At 41.2% G+C, this 27181-nt stretch overlaps 1 protein-coding gene across 4 annotated transcripts in view; it reads right to left on the bottom strand.

The window, feature by feature from the left end:
- Positions 1–27181, bottom strand: part of prx (periaxin) — a 31190-nt gene continuing 4009 nt past the window's right edge. For 2 of the 4 annotated variants that reach the window (XM_076282885.1, XM_076282886.1), the window contains exons 2-7: positions 22112–22167; positions 17365–17472; positions 16379–16507; positions 15377–15536; positions 14941–15134; positions 1–14840 (exon numbers count right to left, since the gene is read on the bottom strand). In XM_076282885.1, coding sequence (XP_076139000.1) covers positions 1032–14840; positions 14941–15134; positions 15377–15536; positions 16379–16414 — 14199 coding nt within the window. In that variant the 5' untranslated portion in view covers positions 16415–16507; positions 17365–17472; positions 22112–22167 and the 3' untranslated portion in view covers positions 1–1031. Of the gene's footprint in view, positions 14841–14940; positions 15135–15376; positions 15537–16378; positions 16508–17364; positions 17473–22111; positions 22168–25603; positions 25726–27181 lie in introns of those variants that run through there. The other 2 variants (XM_076282889.1, XM_076282888.1) reach the window with 2 other exon arrangements.

Below are 27181 nucleotides of genomic sequence, written 5' to 3'. Positions count from 1 at the left end.
TCAATAGCAATATATTTTATTAATTTTCTTGTAAATTACAACTTTCGCTCAAATTCCATATGAACAATAATTTACTATATAACCTGAATTCAAAGAGGCATATAATAACTGTTTCAATTAAGTCATGCTACTCTGTCCAATTGCAGAAAGTGTTCTATACACATAAATAAGGTTAAATATGGATGACCTGATACAATATTATGTATTACTCATTCCCAACACAGGGGTAAAACCAGGTTAATAAATTCACCATAAAACAGAAATAATATTTCCTCATCTCTCCTATTAATTTAACAAAATTTAAAGCATTTGCTATGAGGACAGTTGAAACACAATTGTCGAAGGTGATCATTCCAATGAAAGAAATGTGCATGATTAAATAGACTTTTCCCAAATGACAAACCCTAACAGGATATTTTTACAATACGAAAATATGAACAATTTAAGATTTCTGCACATTGACTTTTTAGGCCTCATCTGTACAATGGGTTCATACAAATGTAACCAATCCTCTGAATTAAATGCATGTCAATTCAGATGCTGACATAGTTAAAGTTAGAATAATAAATAAAAGCAAAAAGTTATATTTCATATCATTAAGGCACCAAGGAAAGGCAGATGAGCACACAGCTTTTAAAATATCAAAAAATGTTAAATGAATTATCATGCTAAGAAGCCCTCGCAATCCACCCATTTATATATTTTTTTATCTACAAAAATATTATACTTGTGAATGTGTTTGATTGCTAACATTCCTTGCCACTAATGCAATCAGACACAGAACAAAATGCATTTCACATAAATGACATAATTTAATTTTGGGCTACTCTCTTGGGAAAAAAAATGGGTGAATTATGTATGAATGGATGAATGTGTACACATGATATTTACTATATATTTTATATCTGATTTAAACAAAAAAAAACATACAAATGACATTGATCAAAATAGAAAATAAACAATGACAACTGTACTAATACAAAACATATCAATAAAAAATACTGACAATTTCCCACATATCACCTTGTGCCTCAGAAATCCCGAGGTATTTGTGAACTACTGCCTTTTTCAGTTGACGACTCCCCTGTAGGCTCTGCCAGTGTTTGTTTTGGTGACTTTGACCTTGAGGTCACCACTGTAACGGTTTCCTCCTTAGTTGTCGTGACGATGAGCTCCTCCTTTAGTCTACCCTGTGTAGTGAACTGCATTTGAGGCATGTGGAGTGGGAAACCACCCAAGGCTTCGCCACCAAAATGATGAGGCGAGGCCCTTCTGTCATGTGACATCTCTCTGGTTGTGGTTGTTGTTGTGACGATGTACTCTTCCTTATGCTCACCCTGTGAGGTCATCTGTAGTCGCGGCATCTGAATGTGAAAGTCACCTGACGCCTCATCGCTAGAGAGCAGAGGAGAGGATCTACTGCCACATGGGGATCCCTCAGGTGTCATCTGAAGCAGCCCAGCAGAGTGAGGACTTAAGGTTACTCTAGGGACTTCATACCAAGTCGACCCCTCTCTTTCGTACACTTGTTCTGTGCTGTATCCTGTGGATGATTCGTGTTGCTTTTGCTGAAATGAGACAAACCCCTGGGGAGAAGGAGACTCCGAGCTTTCTCTCTCTGCCAGCATTTCTGTCCTGGCTGTAGAGGACACCAAAGTGGACTCAGTCTCTACCTCTTCTTTCTCGATTTTCTTTTTGAAGCCTGGAAATGCAATTTTTCCTGATTTCGATTTTGCTCCCTTGCCTTCTTTGTCAGATTCTTTCATGACCAACTTTGTGCTCATCTCAAGGTGCTCCTCCTCGGACAAGTTTTTCGAATAAGGTGACGTGAACTCAAGTTTTGGCATCTTCAGCTTGACAAATTTTGATCCATCTTTTTCACCATTTAGGCCTGCCACCTCCTCCCTCCCTGAGTCAGATGTTTTGGATGTCACGTCAAATGAGCCACTCTTTCCTGGAGATAGCACAACCTTGGGCATTTTCAGTTTGCCCGTTTTTGACTTCCCATCTACCTCCACCTCCTCTTCGCCACATTCTGCCCCTCCCCTACCCTTAGAGCCAGACTTTCCTAAACCAGCTTTCACTTTAATCTTGGGCATCTTATTTTGGTTCTCCTTGACATGTACCCCTTGTTCTTCACCTGATACATTAGAACTGTCAGCCTGAGGATTCGCTAAAACAAAAACTGCTTTTGTCACTTTTGGCATTTTAGGACCCTCATAATCGATCTCTGGGTCTGACACAGAAAAACCTTTGACATCTGCCAGTTTTCCACTGATATTGCCCCCCTCATGTGAAGAAATGGAGGGTAAAGCCACACCAAACTTAGGAACTTTGACTTTGCCTCCCTTATCTCTGTCTGCCTTGGAATATCCAGATGAGGTTCCAATGTCAAAATCTATTTCTGGAATCTTTGGTGTTTTGATGTCATGGTCCGAGCCAATTGTCGCAATAGTTGGTTCAGTTGGGACAGATACAGTGACTTCTGGTGCAGAGTCTTTGCCCATTTTTGTCTTCTTAACTTTAAATCGTCCGCTTACTCCCTCATTGTCCTTCTCTGGTTTGACATCAATCTCTGAACTTGTGTTTTTCATTTTTGGCATACCAATTTTGAATTTTGTGCCTTTGACCTTTGACCCTTTCACCTTGCCTTCAGACACAAGCGGATTTAGGTGTATATCAGGAAATTCCATTTTTTTACGATCCTTTTTTCCTTCGCCTTTCCGTAATCCAATGTTCAGCTCCAGATCACCTTTGGGAGCTTCTATGTCAATTGTTGGTATCTTGATTTTCAAGCCTTTATGCTCTCCATCCTTGCTGACATCAGCATCCACATTTCCACTTGGTTCGCCTTGTTTTTGCTTCCCCAAAATTACATCAAGATCAGCTCTGGGGAGAGTGGGTACTTCAACAGAGGGCATTGTGAATTTGCCCTCTCCCTCACCTCTGAGCTGGCAAGTTTCATTATCACCAGTTCTCACATGTGGTAAAGATACACTGATTTGGGGCATTTTGAGTTTCGGATCTGTGGTTGTGCCACCCTCACCTCGGATGTGTAATTCTGGTTTGCCACTGCCTTTAAGATTTGCTGATGGTAGTGAAACATCAACTTTTGGCATCTTGACATCTGGCATTTGACATTTTCCACCCTTTACCCCCAGTTCTACGTCTGGTATTTTAATATCGGCAGATTTTCCTTTTGGAAGTGAAACATCCACCTTTGGCATCTTTATGTCTGGCATCTTGACTTTCCCCCCCTCACCTTCAACCTCCAAATTTGCCTCAATCTGACCAGATTTCCCCTTTGGGAGAGATATATCAAGTGTTGGCATGGTGATATTTGACATCTTGAATTTCCCTCCCTCTCCTTTTACCTCAACTTCTGGTGCATCAATGTTCCCTGTTTGTCCCTTTGGAAGTGATATGTCAACCACTGGCATCTTAACACTGGGCATCTTGAATTTCCCACCATCTCCTTTAACTTCAACCTCTGGTACATTAACATCCATAGATTTTCCTTTTGAGAGTGATATGTCAACTGTGGGCATCTGAATATGTGGCAATTTGAATTTTCCACCCTCTCCATCAAGTTCCAGTTCTGGTGTTTTGATGTCACCAGATTTTCCTTTTGGGAGAGATATGTCTATTGTTGGCATTTTGATGTTTGGAATCTTCATTTTTCCACCTTCTCCCTCTATATTCACATGCGTGCCAGAATCAGCTGATACATCATGCTTCAGTTTGGGCAGAGCAACATCCACATCAACTTTAGGGACCGATATGTCAATGGTGGGCATTTTGGGGATTTTCAACGCACCCTCATAGCCTCTAATATCAGCCTCAGACACATCTACCTCAGTTTTGGGGAGCAGAACTTCGTGTTCTGGTGTTTTTGATGCTGGTAAGGATATCTCAAGTGATGGCATTTTAATGTCTGCCTCTTTTTCCTTCTTCCATCCTGGACCAGTGACGTTGATCTCCACATCCTTCTTGGATGTTCCAAAAAATGGCATTTTAATTTTATGCTTTTTGATTTTTCCTTTTGCTTTGATATCATGGTCTACCTCGGCTGATGGAGAACTACTCTCAGCCTCCAAATATGGCGTTGAACCATGTCCTTCCAACTCTATGCCTCCACTTTTGGATTTTCCACCAAACTTGGGAAGAGAAAACTTTGGCATTTTCAGGGTAACGTCAGGTACATCAAAACTGGCACCTGAGGATGGTCTGCCCCCTTCAGCTTTCAGGAGTTCAATGTCCTCTCTGTCATTGTCTTTAGACTTTGTAAGACCAAAGTCCAAGTCAACTTTGGGTGCAGATATATTAACTGTTGGTATTTTCACATTTGGAAGCTTGATGGTGCTACTTGTATTGCCTTCAGATGAGCCATTAACACCTAACTTAGATTCTCCAGAGGGTAGTGCAATGTCCACACTAGGTACTTTAACATTTCCTTTTTTAATTTCAGGCCCTTCTAAGGTAGCTGAACCTGAAGTAATGGATGTTTTTGGCAATGATATATCCAATGTGGGCATTTTAAACATTTCACCTTTCTTGTCTTCATCCAGATCTACGTCCCCTTTGGCCTTTCCTTTTGGAAGGGAAATATCTATAGATGGTATATTGAACTTGCCACCTTTGATATCTGTTCCTTCAACCTTGACTTCTCCCTCTGGCATTTTCATCTTAGGTAGACTAAAATCAATTGAAGGCATTTTGATTTTCTGTCCATGACCATCAATGTCAACATTTCCTTCAATGTTTCCTTTTGGAAGGGAAATATCAAATGTAGGCATTTTGAATTTTCCATCTTTCATCTTCCCATCCACATCAACATCCCCTGCTACACTCCCTTTGGGAAGTGATATATCAATTGTTGGCATGTGAAACTTCCCACGCTTGACTTCAGGAGGTTCTACATCAATGTTACCTTCAGGAGATTTGAATTTGGGAAGGGAGACATCAAATGTAGGCATCTTGATTGAGCCTCCTTTTCCTTCAGCTGCTAGATCAATATCTCCTTCAACATTTCCTTTTGGAAGTGAAATATCTATTGATGGCATCTTGAACTTTCCACCCTTGACATTAGGCCCTTCAATATCAATTTGACCTTCAGGACCTTTCAGTTTTGGTAGGGAAACATCAAATGTGGTCATCTTGAATTTGCCTCCTTTTGCTTTGGCATCCACATCAATATCTCCTTCAACACTTCCTTTGGGAAGTGAGATATCTATTGATGGCATGTTGAGTTTTCCACCCTTAACATCAGGGCCTTCAATATCAATTTGACCCTCTGGACCTTTAAATTTGGGAAGGGAAACATCGAATGTGGGCATCTTGAATTTGCCTCCTTTTGCTTTGCCATCCACATCAACATCTCCTTCGACTTTCCCTTTTGGAAGTGAAATATCTATTGATGGCATATCAAACTTTCCTCCTTTGAGTTCAGGGACTTCTACGTCAAGTTTCCCTTCTGCAGATTTGAGTTTTGGAAGGGAAACATCAAATGTGGGCATGTTGATCTTTCCACTTTGCACTTTTCCCTCCATGGCAGCATCTCTCTCAACACTGCCTTTAGGAAGTGAAATGTCAATTGTTGGCATGCTGATCTTCCCTCCCTCAAATTCTGGTCCTTCAATGTTTATGCCACTTCCAGGCCTTTTCATTTTCGGCAAGGAGATGCCAATTTTTGGCATTTTAAATTTGCCACCTTTTGCTTTTACATCCACATCTCCTTTCACATTTCCTTTTGGGAGTGAAATATCTATAGAGGGCATGCTAATTTTTCCACCCTTGATATCAGGGCCTTCAATATCAACTTTATTTTCTGGTGTTTTCGGTTTTGGTAGGGAAACATCAAAACTAGTCATCTTGAATTTGCCTCCTTTGCCTTCAACATCTACATTCACCCCAACATCTCCTTGAACACTACCCTTTGGAATGGAAACATCAAATGTGGGCATCTTGAATTTTCCTCCTTTTCCTTTGGCATCCACATCAATATTTCCTTCAACATTTCCTTTGGGAAGTGAAATATCTATTGATGGCATGTTGAATTTTCCACCGTTGACATCAGGGCCTTCAATATCTATTTGACCCTCTGGACCTTTACATTTTGGAAAGGAGACATCAAATGTGGGCATCTTGAATTTGCCTCCTTTTGCTTTTGCATCCAAATCAATGTCTCCTTCGACATTTCCTTTTGGCAGTGAAATGTCAATTGATGGCATGTTCAGTTTTCCACCTTTGACATCAGGGCCTTCAATATCAATTTCTGGACCTTTAAATGTTGGAAGGGAAACATCAAATGTGGGCATTTTGAATTTGCCTCCCTTTCCTTTGGCATCCACATCAATATCTCCTTGAACATTTCCTTTGGGAAGTGAAATATCTATGGATGGCATGTTAAATTGTCCACCCTTAACATCAGGGCCTTCAATATCGATTTGACCCTCTGGACCTTTAAATTTTGGAAGGGAAACATCAAATGTGGGCATTTTGAATTTTCCTCCTTTTGCTTTGGCGTCTACATCAATATCTCCTTCAAGATTTCCTTTGGGAAGTGAGATATCTATTGATGGCATGTTGAATTTTCCACCTTTGACGTCAGGGCCTTCAAAATCGATTTCTGGACCTTTAAATTTCGGAAGGGAAACATCAAATGTGGGCATCTTAAATTTCCCTCCTTTTCCTTTGGCATCAACATCAATATTTCCTTCAACATTTCCTTTGGGAAGTGAAATATCTATTGTTGGCATGTTTAACTTTTGACCTTTGATTTCAGGGCCTTCCATGTCAATTCTTCCCTCAGGGGATTTAAAGTGTGGAAGGGAAACATCAAATGTGGGCATCTTGAACTTTCCTCCTTTACCTTTGGCATTTATGTCTACATCAACATCACCTTCAACATTTCCTTTGAGAAGTGAAATATCTATTGATGGCATGTCGAATTTTCCACCCTTGACATCAGGCCCTTCAATATCGATTTCTGGACCTTTACATTTTGGAAGGGAAGCATCAAATGTGGGCATCTTGAATTTTCCTCCTTTTGCTCTGGCGTCTACATCAACATCTCCATCAATTTTCCCTTTTGGAAGTGAAATATCTATGGATGGCATGTTGAATTGTCCACCCTTGATATCAGGGCCTTCAATATCGATTTGACCCTCTGGACCTTTAATTTTTGGAAGGGAAACATCAAATGTGGGCATCTTGAATTTTCCTCCTTTTGCTTTGGCATCCACATCAATATCTCCTTCAACATTTCCTTTTGGAAGTGAGATATCTATTGATGGCATGTTAAACTTTCCACCTTTGATTTTAGGGCCTTCTATGTCAAATTTACCTTCAGGGGATTTCAGTTTTGGAAGTGCCACATCAAATGTTGGCATCTTGAATTTTCCTCCTTTTCCTTTGGCATCCACATCCACATCAACATTTCCTTCAACACTTCCTTCAGGAAGTGAAATGTCAATTGTTGGCATGCTGATCCTCGCTCCCTCAACCTCTGGTCCTTCAATATTAATGCCACTTCCAGGCCTTTTAATTTTCGGTAGTGAGATGTCAATGGTGGGCATTTTTAATTTTCCACCTTTAGCTTTACCATCAACATTGCCCTCAAGTCTCCCTTTAGGAAAAGATGCATCAATGGATGGCATATCAATCTTATCACCTTTACATTTTGGACCTTCAATGTCAAGTTCACCCTCTGGAGCTTTCATTTTTGGAAGAGAAACATCAAAAGATGGCATCTTGAATTTTCCTCCTTTTCCTTTGGCATCCACATCAATATTTCCTTCAACATTTCCTTTGGGAAGTGAAATATCTATTGATGGCATGTTGAAATTTCCACCCTTGACATCAGGGCCTTCAATATCAATTTGACCCTCTGGACCTTTAAATTTTGGAAGGGAAACATCAAATGTGGGCATCTTGAATTTGCCTCCCTTTGCTTTGCCATCCATATCAACATCTCCTTCAATCTTCCCTTTTGGAAGTGAAATATCTATTGATGGCATGTTGCATTTTCCACCCTTGACATCAGGGCCTTCAATATCGATTTGACCCTCTGGACCTTTAAATTTTGGAAGGGAGACATCAAATGTGGGCATCTTGAATTTGCCTCCTTTTGCTTTGGCATCCAAATCAATGTCTCCTTCGATATTTCCTTTTGGCAGTGAAATGTCAATTGATGGCATGTTCAGTTTTCCACCTTTGACATCAGGGCCTTCAATATCAATTTCTGGACCTTTAAATGTTGGAAGGGAAACATCAAATGTGGGCATCTTGAATTTGCCTCCTTTTGCTTTGGCATCCACATCAATATTTCCTGAAACATTTCCTTTTGGATGTGAAATATCTATTGATGGCATGTTGAATTTTCCACCCTTGACATCAGGGCCTTCAATATCGATTTGACCTTCGGGACCCTTCAGTTTTGGAAGGGAGACATCAAATGTGGGCATCTTGAATTTGCTTCCTTTTGCTTTGGCATCCACATCAATATCTCCTTGAACATTTCCTTTGGGAAGTGAAATATCTATTGATGGCATGTTGAATGTTCCACCCTTGACATCAGGGCCTTCAATATCGATTTGACCCTCTGGACCTTTAAATTTTGGAAGGTAAACATCAAATGTGGGCATCTTGAATTTCCCTCCTTTTGCTTTGGCGTCTACATCAATATCTCCTTTAACATTTCCTTTTGGAAGTGAGATATCTATTGATGGCATGTTGAGTTTTCCACCCTTAACATCAGGGCCTTCAATATCAATTTGACCCTCTGGACCTTTAAATTTTGGAAGGGAAACATCGAATGTGGGCATCTTGAATTTGCCTCCTTTTGCATTGCCATCCACATCAACATCTCCTTCGATCTTCCCTTTTGGAAGTGAAATATCTATTGATGGCATGTTCAGTTTTCCACCTTTGACATCAGGGCCTTCAATATCGATTTCTGGACCTTTAAATTTTGGAAGGGAAACATCAAATGTGGGCATCTTGAATTTGCCTCCTTTTGCTTTTGCATCCAAATCAATGTCTCCTTTGACATTTCCTTTTGGCAGGGAAATATCAATTGATGGCATGTTCAGTTTTCCACCTTTGACATCAGGGCCTTCAATATCGATTTCTGGACCTTTACATTTCGGAAGGGAAACATCAAATGTGGGCATCTTGAATTTTCCTCCTTTTCCTTTGGCATCCACATCAATATTTCCTTCAACATTTCCTTTGGGAAGTGAAATATCTATTGATGGCATGTTGAATTTTCCACCTTTGACATCAGGGCCTTCAATATCAATTTGACCCTCTGGACCTTTAAATTTTGGAAGGGAGACATCAAATGTGGGCATCTTGAATTTGCCTCCCTTTGTTTTGCCATCCATATCAACATCTCCTTCAATCTTCCCTTTTGGAAGTGAAATATCTATTGATGGCATGTTGAATTTTCCACCCTTGACATCAGGGCCTTCAATATCGATTTGACCCTCTGGACCTTTAAATTTTGGAAGGGAGACATCAAATGTGGGCATCTTGAATTTGCCTCCTTTTGCTTTGGCATCCAAATCAATGTCTCCTTCGACATTTCCTTTTGGCAGTGAAATGTCAATTGATGGCATGTTCAGTTTTCCACCTTTGACATCAGGGCCTTCAATATCAATTTCTGGACCTTTAAATGTTGGAAGGGAAACATCAAATGTGGGCATCTTGAATTTGCCTCCTTTTGCTTTGGCATCCACATCAATATTTCCTGAAACATTTCCTTTTGGATGTGAAATATCTATTGATGGCATGTTGAATTTTCCACCCTTGACATCAGGGCCTTCAATATCGATTTGACCTTCGGGACCCTTCAGTTTTGGAAGGGAGACATCAAATGTGGGCATCTTGAATTTGCTTCCTTTTGCTTTGGCATCCACATCAATATCTCCTTGAACATTTCCTTTGGGAAGTGAAATATCTATTGATGGCATGTTGAATGTTCCACCCTTGACATCAGGGCCTTCAATATCGATTTGACCCTCTGGACCTTTAAATTTTGGAAGGGAAACATCAAATGTGGGCATCTTGAATTTCCCTCCTTTTGCTTTGGCGTCTACATCAATATCTCCTTTAACATTTCCTTTTGGAAGTGAGATATCTATTGATGGCATGTTGAGTTTTCCACCCTTAACATCAGGGCCTTCAATATCAATTTGACCCTCTGGACCTTTAAATTTTGGAAGGGAAACATCAAATGTGGGCATCTTGAATTTGCCTCCTTTTGCATTGCCATCCACATCAACATCTCCTTCGATCTTCCCTTTTGGAAGTGAAATATCTATTGATGGCATGTTCAGTTTTCCACCTTTGACATCAGGGCCTTCAATATCGATTTCTGGACCTTTAAATTTCGGAAGGGAAACATCAAATGTGGGCATCTTGAATTTTCCTCCTTTTCCTTTGGCATCCACATCAATATTTCCTTCAACATTTCCTTTGGGAAGTGAAATATCTATTGATGGCATGTTGAATTTTCCACCCTTGACATCAGGGCCTTCAATATCAATTTGACCCTCTGGACCTGTACATTTTGGAAGGGAAACATCAAATGTGGGCATCTTGAATTTGCCTCCTTTTGCTTTTGCATCCAAATCAATCTCTCCTTTGACGTTTCCTTTTGGCAGGGAAATGTCAATTGATGGCATGTTCAGTTTTCCACCTTTGACATCAGGGCCTTCAATATCGATTTCTGGACCTTTACATTTCGGAAGGGAAACATCAAATGTGGGCATCTTGAATTTTCCTCCTTTTCCTTTGGCATCCACATCAATATTTCCGTCAACATTTCCTTTGGGAAGTGAAATATCTATTGATGGCATGTTGAATTTTCCACCCTTGACATCAGGGCCTTCAATATCAATTTGACCCTCTGGACCTTTAAATTTTGGAAGGGAAACATCAAATGTGGGCATCTTGAATTTGCCTCCCTTTGCTTTGCCATCCATATCAACATCTCCTTCAATCTTCCCTTTTGGAAGTGAAATATCTATTGATGGCATGTTGAATTTTCCACCCTTGACATCAGGGCCTTCAATAGCGATTTGACCCTCTGGACCTTTAAATTTTGGAAGGGAGACATCAAATGTGGGCATCTTGAATTTGCCTCCTTTTGCTTTGGCATCCAAATCAATGTCTCCTTCGACATTTCCTTTTGGCAGTGAAATGTCAATTGATGGCATGTTCAGTTTTCCACCTTTGACATCAGGGCCTTCAATATCAATTTCTGGACCTTTAAATGTTGGAAGGGAAACATCAAATGTGGGCATCTTGAATTTGCCTCCTTTTGCTTTGGCATCCACATCAATATTTCCTTCAACATTTCCTTTAGGAAGTGAAATATCTATTGATGGCATGTTGAATGTTCCACCCTTGACATCAGGGCCTTCAATATCGATTTGACCCTCTGGTCCTTTAAATTTGGGAAGGGAAACATCAAATGTGGGCATCTTGAATTTCCCTCCTTTTGCTTTGGCGTCTACATCAATATCTCCTTTAACATTTCCTTTTGGAAGTGAGATATCTATTGATGGCATGTTGAGTTTTCCACCCTTAACATCAGGGCCTTCAATATCAATTTCTGGACCTTTAAATGTTGGAAGGGAAACATCAAATGTGGGAATTTTGAATTTGCCTCCTTTTGCTTTTGCATCCAAATCAATGTCTCCTTCAACATTTACTTTTGGAAGAGAAATATCTAATGATGGCATATTGATTTTTCCACCCTTGACATCTGGGGCTTCAATATCAAATTGACCTTCTGGACCTTTCAGTTTTGGTAGGGAAACATCAAATGTGGGCACCTTGAATCTTCCTTCTGTTTTTTTGCCGTCCAGGTTAGCATCTCCCTCAATCTTGTCTTTAGGTAGGGAAATGTCAACATTTGGTAGATTGATAGTCCCTTCTTTAATTTCTGGCCTTTCAATATGTATTGCTTTGTTTGCTTTTTTCATTTTTGGTAGTGAGATACCTATTTTTGGCATCTTGAATTTTCCTCCTTTTGTCTTTGCACCAACTTCAAGACTTCCTTTTGGGAGAGATATGTCTACAGGTGGCATGTTAATTTTGCCACCTTTACCTTCAGGTACTTCAATATCAATTTCACTTTCTGGTGATTTCAGTTTTGGTAGTGAAACATCAAATGTGGGCATCTTCAATTTGCCATCTACATTTACATCTCCCTCAAGCTTTCCCTTTGGAAGTGAGATATCTATTGATGGCACTTTGAACTTTGCACCCATAACTTCAGGCCCTTCTATATCAACACTCCCTTCAGGAGATTTGAGTTTTGGAAGGGAAATGTCAAAATTCGGCCTTTTGATTTTTCCTCCTTTTCCTTCAGCATCCACGTCAACATCTGTTTTCACATAACCTTTGGGAAGTGTAATATCAAGTGATGGCATGTTAAACTTTCCACCCTTGAGTTCTGGGCGTTCAATATCAATTCCACCCTCTGGAGATTTCAGTGATGGAAGGGAAACATCAAATGTGGGCATCTTGAATTTGCCTCCTTTTCCTTTGGCATCCACATCTCCTTCAACATTTCCTTTAGGGAGAGAAATATCAATCGATGGCATATTAAACTTTCCACCTTTGATTTCAGGGCCATCTACATCAAGTTTTCCTTCTGTAGATTTTACTTTTGGGAGAGAAACATCAAATGATGGCATATTAAATTTCCCCCCTTTTGCTTTGGCGTCCAAGTCCACATCTATTTCTCCTTCAATATTTCCTTTAGGGAGTGAAATGTCAATTGATGGCATGTTAAACTTCCCACCCTTGAGTTCAGGTCCTTCAACTTCAATATCACCCCCTGTGGATTTCATTTTTGGAAGAGAAACATCAAATGTTGGCATCTTGAATTTTCCACTTTTTGCTTTGCCATCCACATCCAGATCAACATCCATGTCTGCACTGCCTTTTGGAAGTGAGATATCTATTGATGGCATGTGACACTTCCCACCTTTGACTTCAGGGCTTTCGATATAAATTTGTCCTTCGGGAGATTTTAATTTAGGAAGGGACACATCAAATGTGGGCATTTTGAACTTCCCCCCTTTTATTTTTCCCTCCATATCAACATCACCTTCAATACTCCCCTTTGGAAGAGATATGTCTATTGCTGGCAAGCTAATTTTGCTACTTTTCAATTCAGGTCCCTGAACTTCAATTCCACCTTCTGGAGATTTCATTTTCGGAAGAGAAACATCAAATGAATTGAATTTGCCACCCTTTGCTTTGGCATCCACATCAATGTCTCCTTCAAACTTTCCTTTCGGAAGTGAAATGTCAATTGATGGCATGTTAAATTTTCCACCCTTCATTTCAGGGCCTTCAATGTCGATTTGACCTTCTGGACCCTTTAGTGTTGGAAGGGAAACATCAAATGTGGGCATCTTGAATTTGCCCCCTTTTGCTTTGGCATCCACATCAACAGCTCCTTCAATTTTTCCTTTTGGAAGTGAAATATTTATTGATGGCATGTTCAATTTTCCTCCTTTTACATTAGGGCCATCCTCATCAGATGTGAAAGTAGGAAGTTTAGCATCTATTGCAGGCATTTTTATTTTTCCTCTAGCACTTGATTCAATGTCACAATTACCACCATCACCTTGAACTCTTCCTTTTGGGAGGGAAATATCTACTTGGGGCATCTTCGGAAGAGAAATATCCAAATCAGGGAGGTTTACCTTTCCAGTACCCTCAGGTAGCTTTGGAATGGATATGTCCAGTTGCGGAGCTTTTATTTTAGCTCCTGACAAAAATGTTCCATCAATTTCATCGCCTTTTCTTTCACCTGAATCAACTGCCAATGACGGCAGGGATATATCTACATCAGGCATGTGTATTTTTGTACATTTGATATCAGGACCTTTCACATCTGATTTTTTACCTTGCAAATCCACAGATCCCTTAGTTGGTTGTGGGGCAGAGAAGTCAATAGTCGGCAGCTTTATGCCTGACAGTAGTGTCTTTGCTTCTCCATCGCGTCCTGTAACAGTTAGTTCTCCTTGAGCCTCAGCCTTTCCACTGGAAACCCCCAGGTCAACTTTTGGAGATGTTATGTCAACCGATGGCATTTTCACTTTCATTTTGTCTGAACCCTTAATATCGGCTGCTCCGTCTATCTCATCAGAGTGACGAGATAGCCTGACCTTGGGCAGCTTTAGCTTTGGCATCCTCAGCTTGGCTCCAGAGCTCAAGTCTGACTCACTAGTGCCTGCTCCTCCCTTTCCAGATGGCAAACTGATAGACATCTCCACATCAGGTGGGCTTACCGTCGTCCCTGCTGCCTCTGCAGACCCCGAGGATGCCTTGAATTTTCCCTTGGGGAGTTTAAATTCCAGAGTGTCCTGCGACGAAGAGAGCTCTACCTTGACTTTTTTGGTTTTAGGGATTGTTATACCATATCTCTCTCCCTTTCCCTTCGCCTTGTTCTTATCTCTGGTGACCTCTGCCTCCCCTAGTGGTGTTGTGACATCAGTACCAACATGCCCTCCCCCACTGGCCCCACCCTTGACTTTCATCCGGGGAAATCTTATCTTGCTCCTCTTCCTGCCCATGAACGTCGCCCCCTCGGCTCTCCCTGTTCCCTCCGCAGCGGCCTTGCCACCTTTCTTCAGCTTGAATTTGGGGAACACAAACTCCACATCGACAGGAGTCCCCTCCCGCCTCCCTGGAGATCCCTCCATTTCCTCATCGGTCTCAGCTCTGGCCTGTTTGTTCTCCTTCAGCCGTTTTAATCCAAAACGTCCTCCCCTTTTTTTCTTTGCCTTGAAGGGTTTGACGCTTTTGACACTCTGTAAAAAAATAACATATACACACATTTTCTAGTCAACCTCTTGTATTTATTGATGTCAGGTGAGCAATACAAAATTTAAAAAATGCACTTCAGTGTACCATTCTCTGCATTTTGGCTTTGGGTCCTTTGAGATCAACGCTGGCTGCACCTGGATGCACAGCGACTTCATTGTGAGGTATGGTCCGCTTCAGGAAGAAAGAGACTTTATAAGGTTCTGCACACTGCAAAATCTTCAGTGCATCTTCATATCTCACGTTATCGAAGTAGACTCTAGCACTGAGCAGTTGATCACCTGCGGGAAGGAAGAGTTATTGAAAACTTATTTAAAATAGTGTGTATTTTTGAGGTTGATCATGTCTGTATCTTTTAATTCATTTCCTTTCATTTTGTTCCTTTTTATCATATCAACAAGAGAACAAAATGGAACTTTTTATCTTGTTAAATTTTTATCTTTTTTCACTTTGCCAATTATACCCATAATGATTTTGTCTTATTCCTGATACAGTTGATCAGACACACTAACATTGTATTTACCCTGCTGGAGGCTCAGATGTTTAGCTGCCGGGGAGTCTCTCAGGACTTCCTTGATGAAGATTCCCCTCTCTCCACCGCCTATCACACTGTATCCACTTGCTCCTGCTTCAGCTTCCGTTTCCATGACCACCTCGACCAGCTCAGAGATTGGCTCCTCCTCCTGTGTGTGTTCATAGACACATGACACATCAAATGCTGCTTTCCTAAGACTTATAGTAAGTTTAATGGACAGTAGTAAATTAAGAATGTCTTACAGTATATTGTAATGTTCTATGTTAGCTAGAATATTATGTTGATATCAAATTGTGTTTCAGTTTGGACCCTTGGTAACATGTGAAATATTCAGCTGCATCTTAGAATTATGCTTAAAGGCACAGTCTGTGATTGTAATCATAAAAGATTCAACAAACTGCTCCTTGTGGTCCTATAGAGCTGATAAAGATGCTGTTAAAATGACCAGTGAATGGTAACACAGGACCATTTTGCTGGTTATGGAGCCCCGGGGATAGCCTGGCTCCGCCCTCCTACGTACTTCCTCTCAATTTTCCTTTTCCTTCAGTACATCGTCTGGGATTTCGGTATATTCTCAGGTTTTCTCAGGGCAAATTTTACCTGTCCAATCAGCGAACAGAGGGGGTGGCTGAGAATGATGACGTTGAGGTCGTGTGCTAGTTTGAGCATGACATATGTCACAACCAAACGTTAGTGATTGGTTATGGCAGATCCAGAGTGGCTCTGGGCAGATCCAATAATTTTAAATTTCAACAGAGTACACGCCTTCAAGGAAGTTAACGCTTGGCAATGGAAAGTGGCCAGACTCACTGTTCATTATGAAATGTACGAGAGTCTGGTAGGACCAGGCTACCCTGGGGAGTCGCGGACATTTTGTTTGTACGTAGCATGCACTCAATCTATGTTCTCAATTCAGTAGCACATATTCCTGTAACTGATAACCAGATATCCCTCAAACTGTCTGGGTGAGGATGATTTTGAATAGCCTACCTCTGTGGTACTTTTCTGTGGTGGTGGGCTGTCCATTTCTGTTTGGGTGGAGTGTGACGTCTCTCTTAGCTGGCTTCTTTTCAGACTCAACACCTGTTTCAGTTCTGCATGGAGTTTCTCTTTCTGGACCTGAAACTCAGGTGACAAAATGATGGTTAGCAGCTTCAAGGTGGGGTTTCTCTTCTTCTGTATGTCCAGTAACCCAGTCTGACACTGTTAGCCTAGCTTAGCATATTCAACTGGAAGTGGGTGAGACCAGTTAGCCTACAGGTCCCTTTTAGCTATTGGATAGCTATAGGCTAACTGGTCTGAACTAATAGTTGGCATATTACTTTAATGATCTTAAATTGTTTAGCTCTACATTTGCTATCATTAAAGGCGCTCTAAGCGATGCTGGGTAACGCCACTTCTGTTGACGTTCAAACAAAACAGAGAGTAAGCCCGCTACTCCCTCCCCCTCCCTTCCATGTAATTGAAACTCTCCTAAACGTGCATCTCGTTGGTGATTTGCTGGAACAGTTTGTTATGTTTTTATGGGCCAGGTTGGCCCAGGTTGTTTTTGTTGCCGTTTTTGGAGCCTGGGCTGTCCACAGAGATCACATTTTTTACAGTGTATTCAGGACACAGACAGCTAGCGGATGGTGAGGTGATGTTTGCTGTAAGTGACAAAAAATGTTTTAGCCTAAAAAACGTGTGACATCGGACAGAGCACCTTTTAAAGAGAAAAAGCAAAAATGACCTCAAGCTAATTTAATAACTTAAAATTAGCTAAGGTAAAGTAAGCTAGCTAATGTAATAGCATTAGCAAGATAGTTTTAGTTCATGCCCAAGACACTTTGCTTATTGCCAAACTTGTCTTGTTGCTTGTCAATGCAATTAGGGCCCCATATGTTTCTGAATATGAATGTACTGTATATTTGTATATGTCTGTCTGTGTGAGTGACTAGTGTTGTAGTGTGATGGTCATATGTGTGTCCGAGACTCACAACTCTCTCCGGGCTCTCCTGCTCCTCAGCAGAGAGGCTGTGGTGGGGGCTGATGTGTGTGACTGTCGGAGGCCTGTCGGAGGGGGGAGACCGCCTTTTGTCTTTTACCTGCGCAGACAGGTAGGGGATTGGTTTAGGTTCATGTTGCAACAACACATTATCATACAAGAAAGGTACAGATTTTGGTTTAGATGCATGGCATAGTACACTTACAAGCAGAGATGTAAGGGTTAGTTGTAAAAGTCAACATAATGGATTCTAGTGTAGCAGGCAGACCTTGTCTGCTTGCTTGATTTTTCCTCCTGGCCTCTCCCTGGCCCTCTGCTAATGAGTGCTCAGACGTTGTCCCTCGTCTGAGCACTGGGGTCTACTGACCGTCAGGTATGTTGTTGCCCTAATGTTGTAGACTAAACCATGTGCTTGGTGTAGCTAAACTCCATTTCTATCTGTAGCCCTGTGGATGGATGGATATGCTGTCATTGGGAAAATTGGTATAGAGAAGAGTATGGGTATGTATAGTTTTAAAATAAATGTGGATGTTTTGGGAAATGGTATCAGGTTTGATGTATGTTTTGTTTGTCTTCCAGGTAGCACGGCCTTTCCATCCGTGTTGTCCTAAGCGTAGGTCGTGCTGCTGTCTTTTCTTGTCTTGCCCTAGTTTTGTTTTGTTACTGTTTAGCTTTGCTTGCACTTGGCCACTGCCTGCATTGTACTTGTACCCTTTTGTTTTACTTGGCGAGACACTACAGGTGAATAGGGTAACAATTTTAACAAGCAGATATCACTATGAAACTTACCCAGTTGATTACTTACATTAATATGAGAAAAAAATGTATTACAGGTTTTCTGTAATTTAATGTTTACATATGCAAATTAGGCATTATCTAATTAAATATGCGCTAATTTGCATACATTTTAAAACAAGAAACCTGACCATTGGATACAGCCAGGTTCAAAATTATGTTTTCATTGTGTTCAGATAATAGATGTTGAAAAATGTACAGAGGGATTCATGAATATCTACTTTAGTTATCCTGTAAATCAGAATATAATGTCAATAGCCCTAAAAAATCAATTTTTGCCATGTTTTTAGGCATAAAATGTCATGTAAGTCAGGCCTGGAATAATATATCAACAAACCCCTCTGTAAATATCTTCGAAATATAGTTAGGCATAAGTCTAGAAAGTTTGGTGTATGTAAGTGCTTCTGAAGTGGAGTTTCCTTGCTCAGAGTGGGAGAGGAAACTCGGTTTGAGAAAACCAGGGGGTCAAGAGCGTGCAGATTAGCTTCGGCATGTTAGCATACGCCATTTTCAAATATGGCGTTGCATGGAGCATTTGGAACCAGCTCCATGCACGAAAATCAGTGTTGGGCACGAGCTCTCATGCGCGTACATGTTGGTGGGCGGGTACCTATCCGGCGGCTACAGCCAAACGTTATTCAGTGCGTATTTCTTGAGGATCCTATGAGAAGACGTGCATATTATGGTTGTTTATCCATCATATGACAAATAAACAAATAAAGAAAATTGTATTGATCTTGTTTCGTTGTTGTTTGTCCCGAACAAACATAGCCTAAACATGATTAAAGACAATAAATTACACAACAGCGGCATAAAGACCTTGTCTCGTTACACCATGGGTCTCCAACACGTTGCTCTCAACCTATAGCCGCCCCCTTTGGAGCTTGCCAGAGACTGAAGCACTAGGCTACTACATTTAAACACAATTATTGCCGCGAGGCATTCCAGCCTACGAATTTAATAAAAAGTAAACCATGCATAATTTAAAAAAAACTCAATTTAGGCTACTTCGCTATGCAATAAGGATTCCATTAGAGCACAGCGCACGTTCAATGAATGAAAAAGGCCTTGTCTCGCAATAAATAGCTGGAAATTCCAACACTTTTTCAACTACACGAAACTTTACAGTGATCATCAAATACCCTCTAGTTTTAAATGCCCATCAGCCTCAACATTTAACTATATAATAAAAGTCAAAAAGTAAATTAAATCCCATACCAAAACCGAAAATCGTCTGCGTTTGATAGCCTGGTATGCCGCTCCAAACAAAACGCATGTCTCACAATAACGTACAATGTAAGAAATAAAGGTCTGCCTCGAATAAGCATACCTCAAATAAATACCTGTGCTTTGCAGCCTAAGTAAATAGCAGACCCTGGACATAATTTAGGATTTACGGGAAATGCAATCATACGATGTTGGACGCCTGGCGATGCTCTGGCCGTCTACTGTGCCTCTGACACCGCTGCCTCATTTGGATGGTAACTCCACAGGTGAGCGCGAAGATTGGACGTCGTGGATGCGTAAGTAAACTGTTTTTTGCTGAGTCCGCAGACAACATTCTCTTTAACCGTTACTTTACCATCTGCGGTGTACAACTCAAAGTAAAGACACCACATTTTAGATGAGTTGGGAACGTAATTGTCCGCTCAGGCTGACCGTTCTGTGCGTTATCTTCAATACTATCTTCAATAATATTGAATATCTTCAATATAATTTTCAAAACAGGGTGGCTATTGAGGGCTCTGGCTCCAGTCATTATTGTGGCTACTGGCTATTATTGGCTTGATTTGGTCATGGGCCAACGCTAGAATATGTTTAGAGCACCCGCTATGAGATCGCAAACAATAAAATAAAAAACAAACTAATCATAGACTGTAAAAATGCGCTACACTTGGCACTAAAAACCGAATAGTTTATTTATAGTTCGACTACGGATATTTTACGTCAAGTTCGAATGCATATTTGCAGCAGGACAGCAAGCAGACCGCTCTTAGTTAGAGCCGCTGTGTTATCCAATGAAATTAAGTTGCGCTTCAGGGCGACTCCACTCGGACTCCATGCGCGTTCCCGAGCAACTTTTTCTTCTTCTTGTTACGTGGCAAGCAAAGTATGTGCATTATCGCCACCCTCTTACTGGAGGACGACTCTCTTTTTACAGAATATCCAATAAAAATCGACGTGGTTCATGCGTCATTTCCAGCTTTAGAACTTGGCGCATGGTCGGAGCCGACTGGCGCTGGATCCGAGCCCCAGTGTTCAACATGGCGTTGTCTATGAATTGGCCGGATTTACTAGCCTAGCCTCCACCATTCATTTGTATGGAGGGCGGGACTTAGTCACTCTCTCCAGTTATATATAATACCTCCATGGAGAAAACAGCCTTGAAAGACAGCCAATGAGATTCCGTTCTCAGCCTAGACTCGTCTTTGAACTTTCGCGATTGGTTGCTGATACAAAGGAAGTGTCCATATATGGATCACATAGCGTGTTACAGGAAAAACAGAACTTTCCAACGGTACTACACACGATATGTTTTGGGTCACAGTCGCGGGAGTGCATGCAAGGTTAGAATGCTAACTTTTGCTGAATTTAGGATAAATATACAGGCGCGAGTAGACACAATATAATGAAATAAACACCTAAATGTGTAAATCGGACTTTTTTGTTGTAGTAGTGTGATAGAATACATGCTAAGGTAACAGACTAGCTCAAAATCTCGAAATTGACCAGTGCATGAAAAAACGATGTTTTCACCTGCCGTGTCTCGCCTTAATTATCTTAGTTATCCAGTGTCTGTCTATTCCATAGAGTCTGGGGGCAACAACTTTTAACTGTTTGGTAATTTGGCAGGCAGGGTACTTGCTGGCGGGAGGCTAGTCAGTCACCTAGTGGTGGTACAGTAAAGATGCACATTTTGGTGTGAACTATCAGAATGTTTGCTGTGGTCTGCGGTGTTACTATTTGATCTTTCTTGCTGTGCATGTGCATGCGTGGTCTCTAGGGCACATTATCAGTAGTCTGCCTCCCCCAGGTAAACCCCTTCCTTGCTCATTCTGCTCCATAGTGCCTCCCCTATGGAACCTGTCTGTTAGTTGTGATCATTTTAAATAAACAAAAGTGCAACAAGAAAACATAATAAATATTTTTGTACTTTCCTAACCCAGACTAGTCTTCATGTCTTTTTGCAGCCATCCCCCCTTCCTTTTCCCTGGCTTCAGTTAAATAAACTTGATCATGTTTTCACTGGAATTCACGTCTCTGCCTCGTGTATATGAACCTGTGTGCAATGGTGCAATTATGTGTTCTCTTAACTCATTCCCTGGGGGCTAGGCCCAGGGTGGCGTAGCTTGGCTACAGTGATTGGCTCTTAGTGCCGTCCTGCAAAAACCTCGCCCTGCTACACTAGGATATGGAGTGATTTTTGTGCCACTAGAAACTGAATCTGAATAGTTTGTATTTGCATTTGAATGGCTGAATTTGAGCAATTGTATTGAAAAAAAAAAAAACATATTGGAATAGTATATTTGGAAATTGAATTCATAAGTTTGTAACTGAATCCCATAATCTTGAAACTGAATTTGAAATTGAATTCATTTGCTCTGATACATAAAGGATCCTTACTGAAAATCCCACTTTCTATGCACTTCTACCTTCAGTTCTCACAATTATTATAAAGGATATTTAAATGATTGCTTAATATACATAAAACACATATAAAGATCTATTGTTTTAAAAGGATGAAGGGCAACTCAAAAAAATACAATAGGTTTGCATTGTTTTCTGCCTTTGTAACTTAAGCAGGCTAAGTAGAAATTTAGGGACTTTCAGTGTGATCTTAACTAGGGAGTGTTATATCCTGCATAGAGCATCATGGACAACTTTGTTTTGACTGCCCTGATGACTGTCACTGGAAAGGTCAGGCTCGTCCAGGTGATACTTACAGCTGGTTCCCTGGTCTGTGAAAAAGCATGACTCTCTTCCAATTCTCTGTCAGAGTCTAAAAAAAAAGCACAGTTTTGCATATTCATTAGTCACTGGATGAGAGTGTAATTTATGAAGAAAATATATTCTTATCCCGGAAATTATAAAAGCAGTTGCAACAGTGCAAACCCGTTTATCACTGGTACATACAGTGCATCTAAACACCCCTGGAGAAAATGCTGAAGCTTAGACATACTCTGAATGGCAGTCCATAGCAGACTTAACAAAATATTTGTTTGTTTTTTTAAAACACCAGTACTTTGATCATGTCAGTGGGGTAGATTCCCTCACACCAGATGCCCTGCTGTAAAAATAATCAAATCTGTATAATCAGATCCAAACCCCTCCTGTTCACACTTATTAAGGACCATAAATGACTTATCCAGACGGCTCAAGTCTTAAATACCAGTGAGATCCTGTTCAACCAGACACTTCTAGTTTCTCACCTAGACATCTGTTCCACCATGTCTGGATATACTGAGTAAACACAAGAGGGAAGAAAACAAAATATAGGGCCTAATTAAATAATAAGAGGGTGAAATCTAGGTGGGGTCCATTTCTTGCACTGTGTAATGTGCGTAATGTTTGTTTAAATTGTGGTGAGTTTCTTAAGATGAGCTGGCAGCGCGTGAAGATGAATTACGTAAATCCTCGTATCATTGACTGATACCAGCAGGGTTCTTGGGTGCACAGGAATACAGGAATGGCACTTTAAAAATTCTTTCCATGATAGGTTTCCCCTTTTGACACATATGTGAATTTACTGGGTGGAGAAAGAGAGAGAGAGAGAGAGAGAGAGAGAGAGAGAGATGGGTCCAACGGAGTGTTTGTCTGGGTAGGGACGCACTCGCAGGAATTCAAGTGCCCCACCCTCCCGGTGATGAACGCTCAGGTTTCTATCAGGCATCAGGAGCCTGTACAGTATTCCGTGTCAGCGCACCCCTCATTCCACTCTGAGTCACAAGAACACATTACTGGCATCAGCGGCTCACGAGTCCAAGCTCCTTACGCCTTTTAGTGGCCGACTGCATGGACCACAAACGTCTCTCCTTCTGCATAGTCGGAGTATTTCTAAGCAAGTGGGAAAGATGTTTGTGGATGGAGCACTGTTAAAGTCATCTAAAACATATGGAGATTAAACTTTTTTTTTGCTTATGTGCTTGTTTGGTTGTTAGTGAAGTCGCACATTAAGAGCTTATGATGCTTAGTATGGGATACTGTTTACACTGCAGTACCTGTTTATACTGTTCACATTGCACTTTTCTGCTTTTTTGCACTTCTGGTTCGACACTAACTGCATTTCATTGTCTCTGTCCTTGTACTCTGCACAATGACAATGAAGTTGAAGCTAATCTTATCTAATTATTTTAAGGGGTTGTGAGCAGGTTTTCTGTAAAACTAGTCCTAGGCTAAAAAAATGTTCAATGGAGGTTTTCATCAAAGTTCCCTTTTCTGGGAGTATAGGTTTAATATTTGTACTTGAAACTGGCCTATAGTGCTTACGGGGCACTTTATCATGAGCTCATTGCTGTTGGAAATCTACTATAGGTATTCTGAGTTTGTAAGTTATTTACTTGAGATAACTTCAGAGTTTATAGATATAACTTAACGAGACAACATAATGGAGTACATGACCCGGCTGTTTAGCTGATTAACCTTTTTAAATGCTACACACACTGTGCAGATTGATTTCAGTTCCTTTTGCATCAATATGGCCAAGAACCTACTTTGTAGCTCTACATTCATAGGCTTATCTACCGTTACACCTGACGTGCCAAGACTTGTTAATGAGCCTGCAGATTTATGCAGGCGAGGATTGCTTGGCTAGTGTCATTCCAGTGCATTCTAACTCCCAGCACACTATTTGGTCCAAAAAACGGCACATTCCATAACAGCCCATTACACCAAACGCTCATCTCAAAGCATGTAAAGACAACAGCAATAGACCCATTACGGCTTTCCCACATAGTTCAGTGTGTAACAGAACCGTTCACCGATTGTTTTTGAGGGGCATACTCAGTGGAGAGTCATAGTCTCCAGGAGAGCTTTGAGTGGAGTAGTGTGTATGTGTGTGTGTATGGGGGTGGGGTGGGGGGGGTGGGGGGTCTAGAGAAGGCTGTGACGGCCATAGCCCAGGCTCTTGCCTGAGTGAAGGGGACAGCTGCTCTGGGCGAGAGTGTTGGGATGCTCTGCCCAGAGGAGGGAGGTGTAGTGGGCAGCGGGCGGCTGGGTCGGCGGGCTCCTCATAGCTGAACTGGGCGCTTTATATAGCATCCGGCCCTGACACACATCTGTACTGCTGCCGTGCACCGCTTTCTGTCTCACTTGAAAAGCAAGAAGCACCCACACGAGCATGTTAAGTACAAATTGGAATCATCTGTGGAAACAGATTGTGGTTGTGATCTGGAGCGAATCTAGGCACAAACTCAGCCAGAACAATTTCAGAGTTAGCCAATACAAGCATACTCAAAAGTAATCAGTAATCAATAGCTCTCATATCACTCTGCTGTGGAGTTCCTGGTCAGCTGGTCAGTCCTGTCCATTCCAGAGTAGCCAGCATCTAGATAGAGACCATGCTATGTTGTTAATGTGTGGTAAACAAAATGTACCCGCATGGGCCGCTGGATGTGGAAATCTCTGGCCCATTTCCTAGTCGGCTTCTATCAGCGTACATGTCAGCTTAGAAGTGAACTGAATTGTGGCCTGATCTGGCTCCAGGCTGGTCCAAAACAGGGCCACACCAGCTCCTACTAGCTAACTAATGTCTGGATAGAGGCAGGAGCAGATCAGCAATGTTGTAATATTGTAAGCCTACACTAAAGAATTAGTTTTTGCTAAACCTAATCTCAAATGGGGTAATCGATATGTAGACAGTAGTATAATCTCTTAAAATGCTCTCTGTTTTGTCAAAGTGGCTGTTATGTAATGTTTGACCAGTAACGTGTGTGTAATATAATACCGAGTGTTCCAGCACAAAGTTAGGCTGGCCGGACCAAATGCTTTGTGCTCTGTGGCATTCAGGGTAGACGGCTGCAGGTTACGGTCTGGTCTGTGAACTATGAACTATGACCTATCAAAGGAAAGATTCAGCATAAACAGAGATTGTGATATTTGTTGCAAAGGCTTACATAAGCATGTTGTCTTTGTCATAATATAGACTCTACAATATAAGGCCCAGAAGTATGTCTGATTCCTGCAGTCACTCAAAGCTGAGGTCACACATTTGTTTATCTGGCCCAGACATCACCATAGCATAGAGTGTTTGCCAGAAATACGTTTTTGCTGTGTTGGAATAGATAACAAGAGCTGAGAGAGAGAGAGAGGGAGAGGGAGAGGGAGTATGTGTGAGTGTGAGTGTGAGTGTGTGTGTGTGTGTGTGTGTGTGTGTGTGTGTGTGTGTGTGTGTGTGTGTGTGTGTGTGTGTGTGACAGAGAGAGAGGAAAGAGAGTAACCTTAGTCTTGGAGGGCACATTAGTGTGTATGATTCCCTTGGGGAGGTCTCGCTGGCCTAAGAGGAACGAGGAATGTGTAGCTTCACTCTCTGGCTATTTTGGGCTGTGGGCTTTTTTCCAGCACTGAGTAAACTCCACAAGCCTGATGACAAAAAACAACCGAAAAGAAACCCACTTCATTCATAGGAGCAAGCAAAGAGAACTTCCATTTTAAAAATGAACTAAAATATTCCTCGAGAACAGCAAAAACACTGTTATGAAATGCACCCTTCTTCATTCATATGAGCCTTACAAATCCATAAAAAGAGCAACTATTAATACCGTACTACCAACTTAAACAATGCACTGCCAAAACGATGTATCCACAGTCATTGTCCTACCACTGCCTAGTGTCATCCATCTTAAACAATGAGAGCTCACAGCTCATGCCTCTTTGTGTGGTTCTACTACGAGTAGCAGATTTGTCTTGTGAGCTGATTCCTGAATTGACCATGCACAGTGGAGACCACAGAAGCAGCATTAACGGAAGCTTTAATGTTGGTGCTGATTCTATTAGTCACAAGACCAATGAGGGAAGGAAAGCACCTTTGGGGAAGTGGTAGTGCCTTGTTAAATGGGATGATTTGTGGTCCCAGTAGTGTTATCTAATCAGGCCTCACTTTGTAAGAGAAACCATAGCATTAGTATCAATAGACTGGACATTCCTGTGCTCAACAGTGCAACGCTCCATGCCAAAGCCGGAATGGGAATTAAGAAATTGGACTTGTACATTTTCTCATCCACCAACTGGAGTTGCACCTCTAATGTTGTTGTTTGCTCTGATTACAATGTTTTTCTAATTCTAAATTAAAGTGATGGGGGTGTCAGTAGTCTAATTCTAATCATCCCCTAATGTTCATCCTTCCATACAGATGTTAAATTACAGGCATAAGATGCATTTGAGTGCTTTTTCCTATCCATAGTAAGAAATGTCATCAATATCCTCCTTACAATTACATAGGTGAAACTGCCAGTAAAGGTAGGCCGCTTTAGCCAGTGTGTGTCAGTCTCACACGAGTGGTCTTAATGTGAATGTGAGGCAGTTGTGATGTTAGCAACCTCGAACTTTGATGCTAAAAACAATCAAGAAGGCTGTCAAAGCAGATTCATCAGTCATGCAGATGGGAGCAGTTGCTGTTCCCGCACATCCTTCAATGATGTGCCTCTGAGATGGTTTGTTTTATGAACAAAAAATACTCAGGAAATGTAATGGTGGTACTTTACTCAGACTGAAAATATGCTGAACACTGCTTAGCAAAGCCAACAGGGACGGGGAAACTCAGTGGACATTTGAGTCGTAATTTTCCCATTCTTAATCAAGTTAAAAGATGACCTAGACTTAACAAGATGAACGACTCATGATTCTAAAACATTTTCCCACGGCTTCAGTGGAATATCATAGAGCCATAGCTTTAAGGATTGCGGATTGATTGATTGTGGATCCATACCACAATGACTTTCATCAGTGATGAAAATACTGTCAGCTGTATTGCAGCCAAACTCTTTCAGCGTGTTGCCAGAGGGCAAAATCATTTTATA

This window comes from Alosa pseudoharengus, unplaced genomic scaffold (genome assembly GCF_046254945.1).
Source record: "Alosa pseudoharengus isolate Yale_2024_CS ecotype anadromous, Long Island Sound unplaced genomic scaffold, YU_APseudo_1.1 YU_APseudo_1.1_scf_13, whole genome shotgun sequence".
NCBI lineage: Eukaryota > Metazoa > Chordata > Actinopteri > Clupeiformes > Clupeidae > Alosa > Alosa pseudoharengus.
This window is presented reverse-complemented; position numbering and strand designations above follow the sequence as displayed.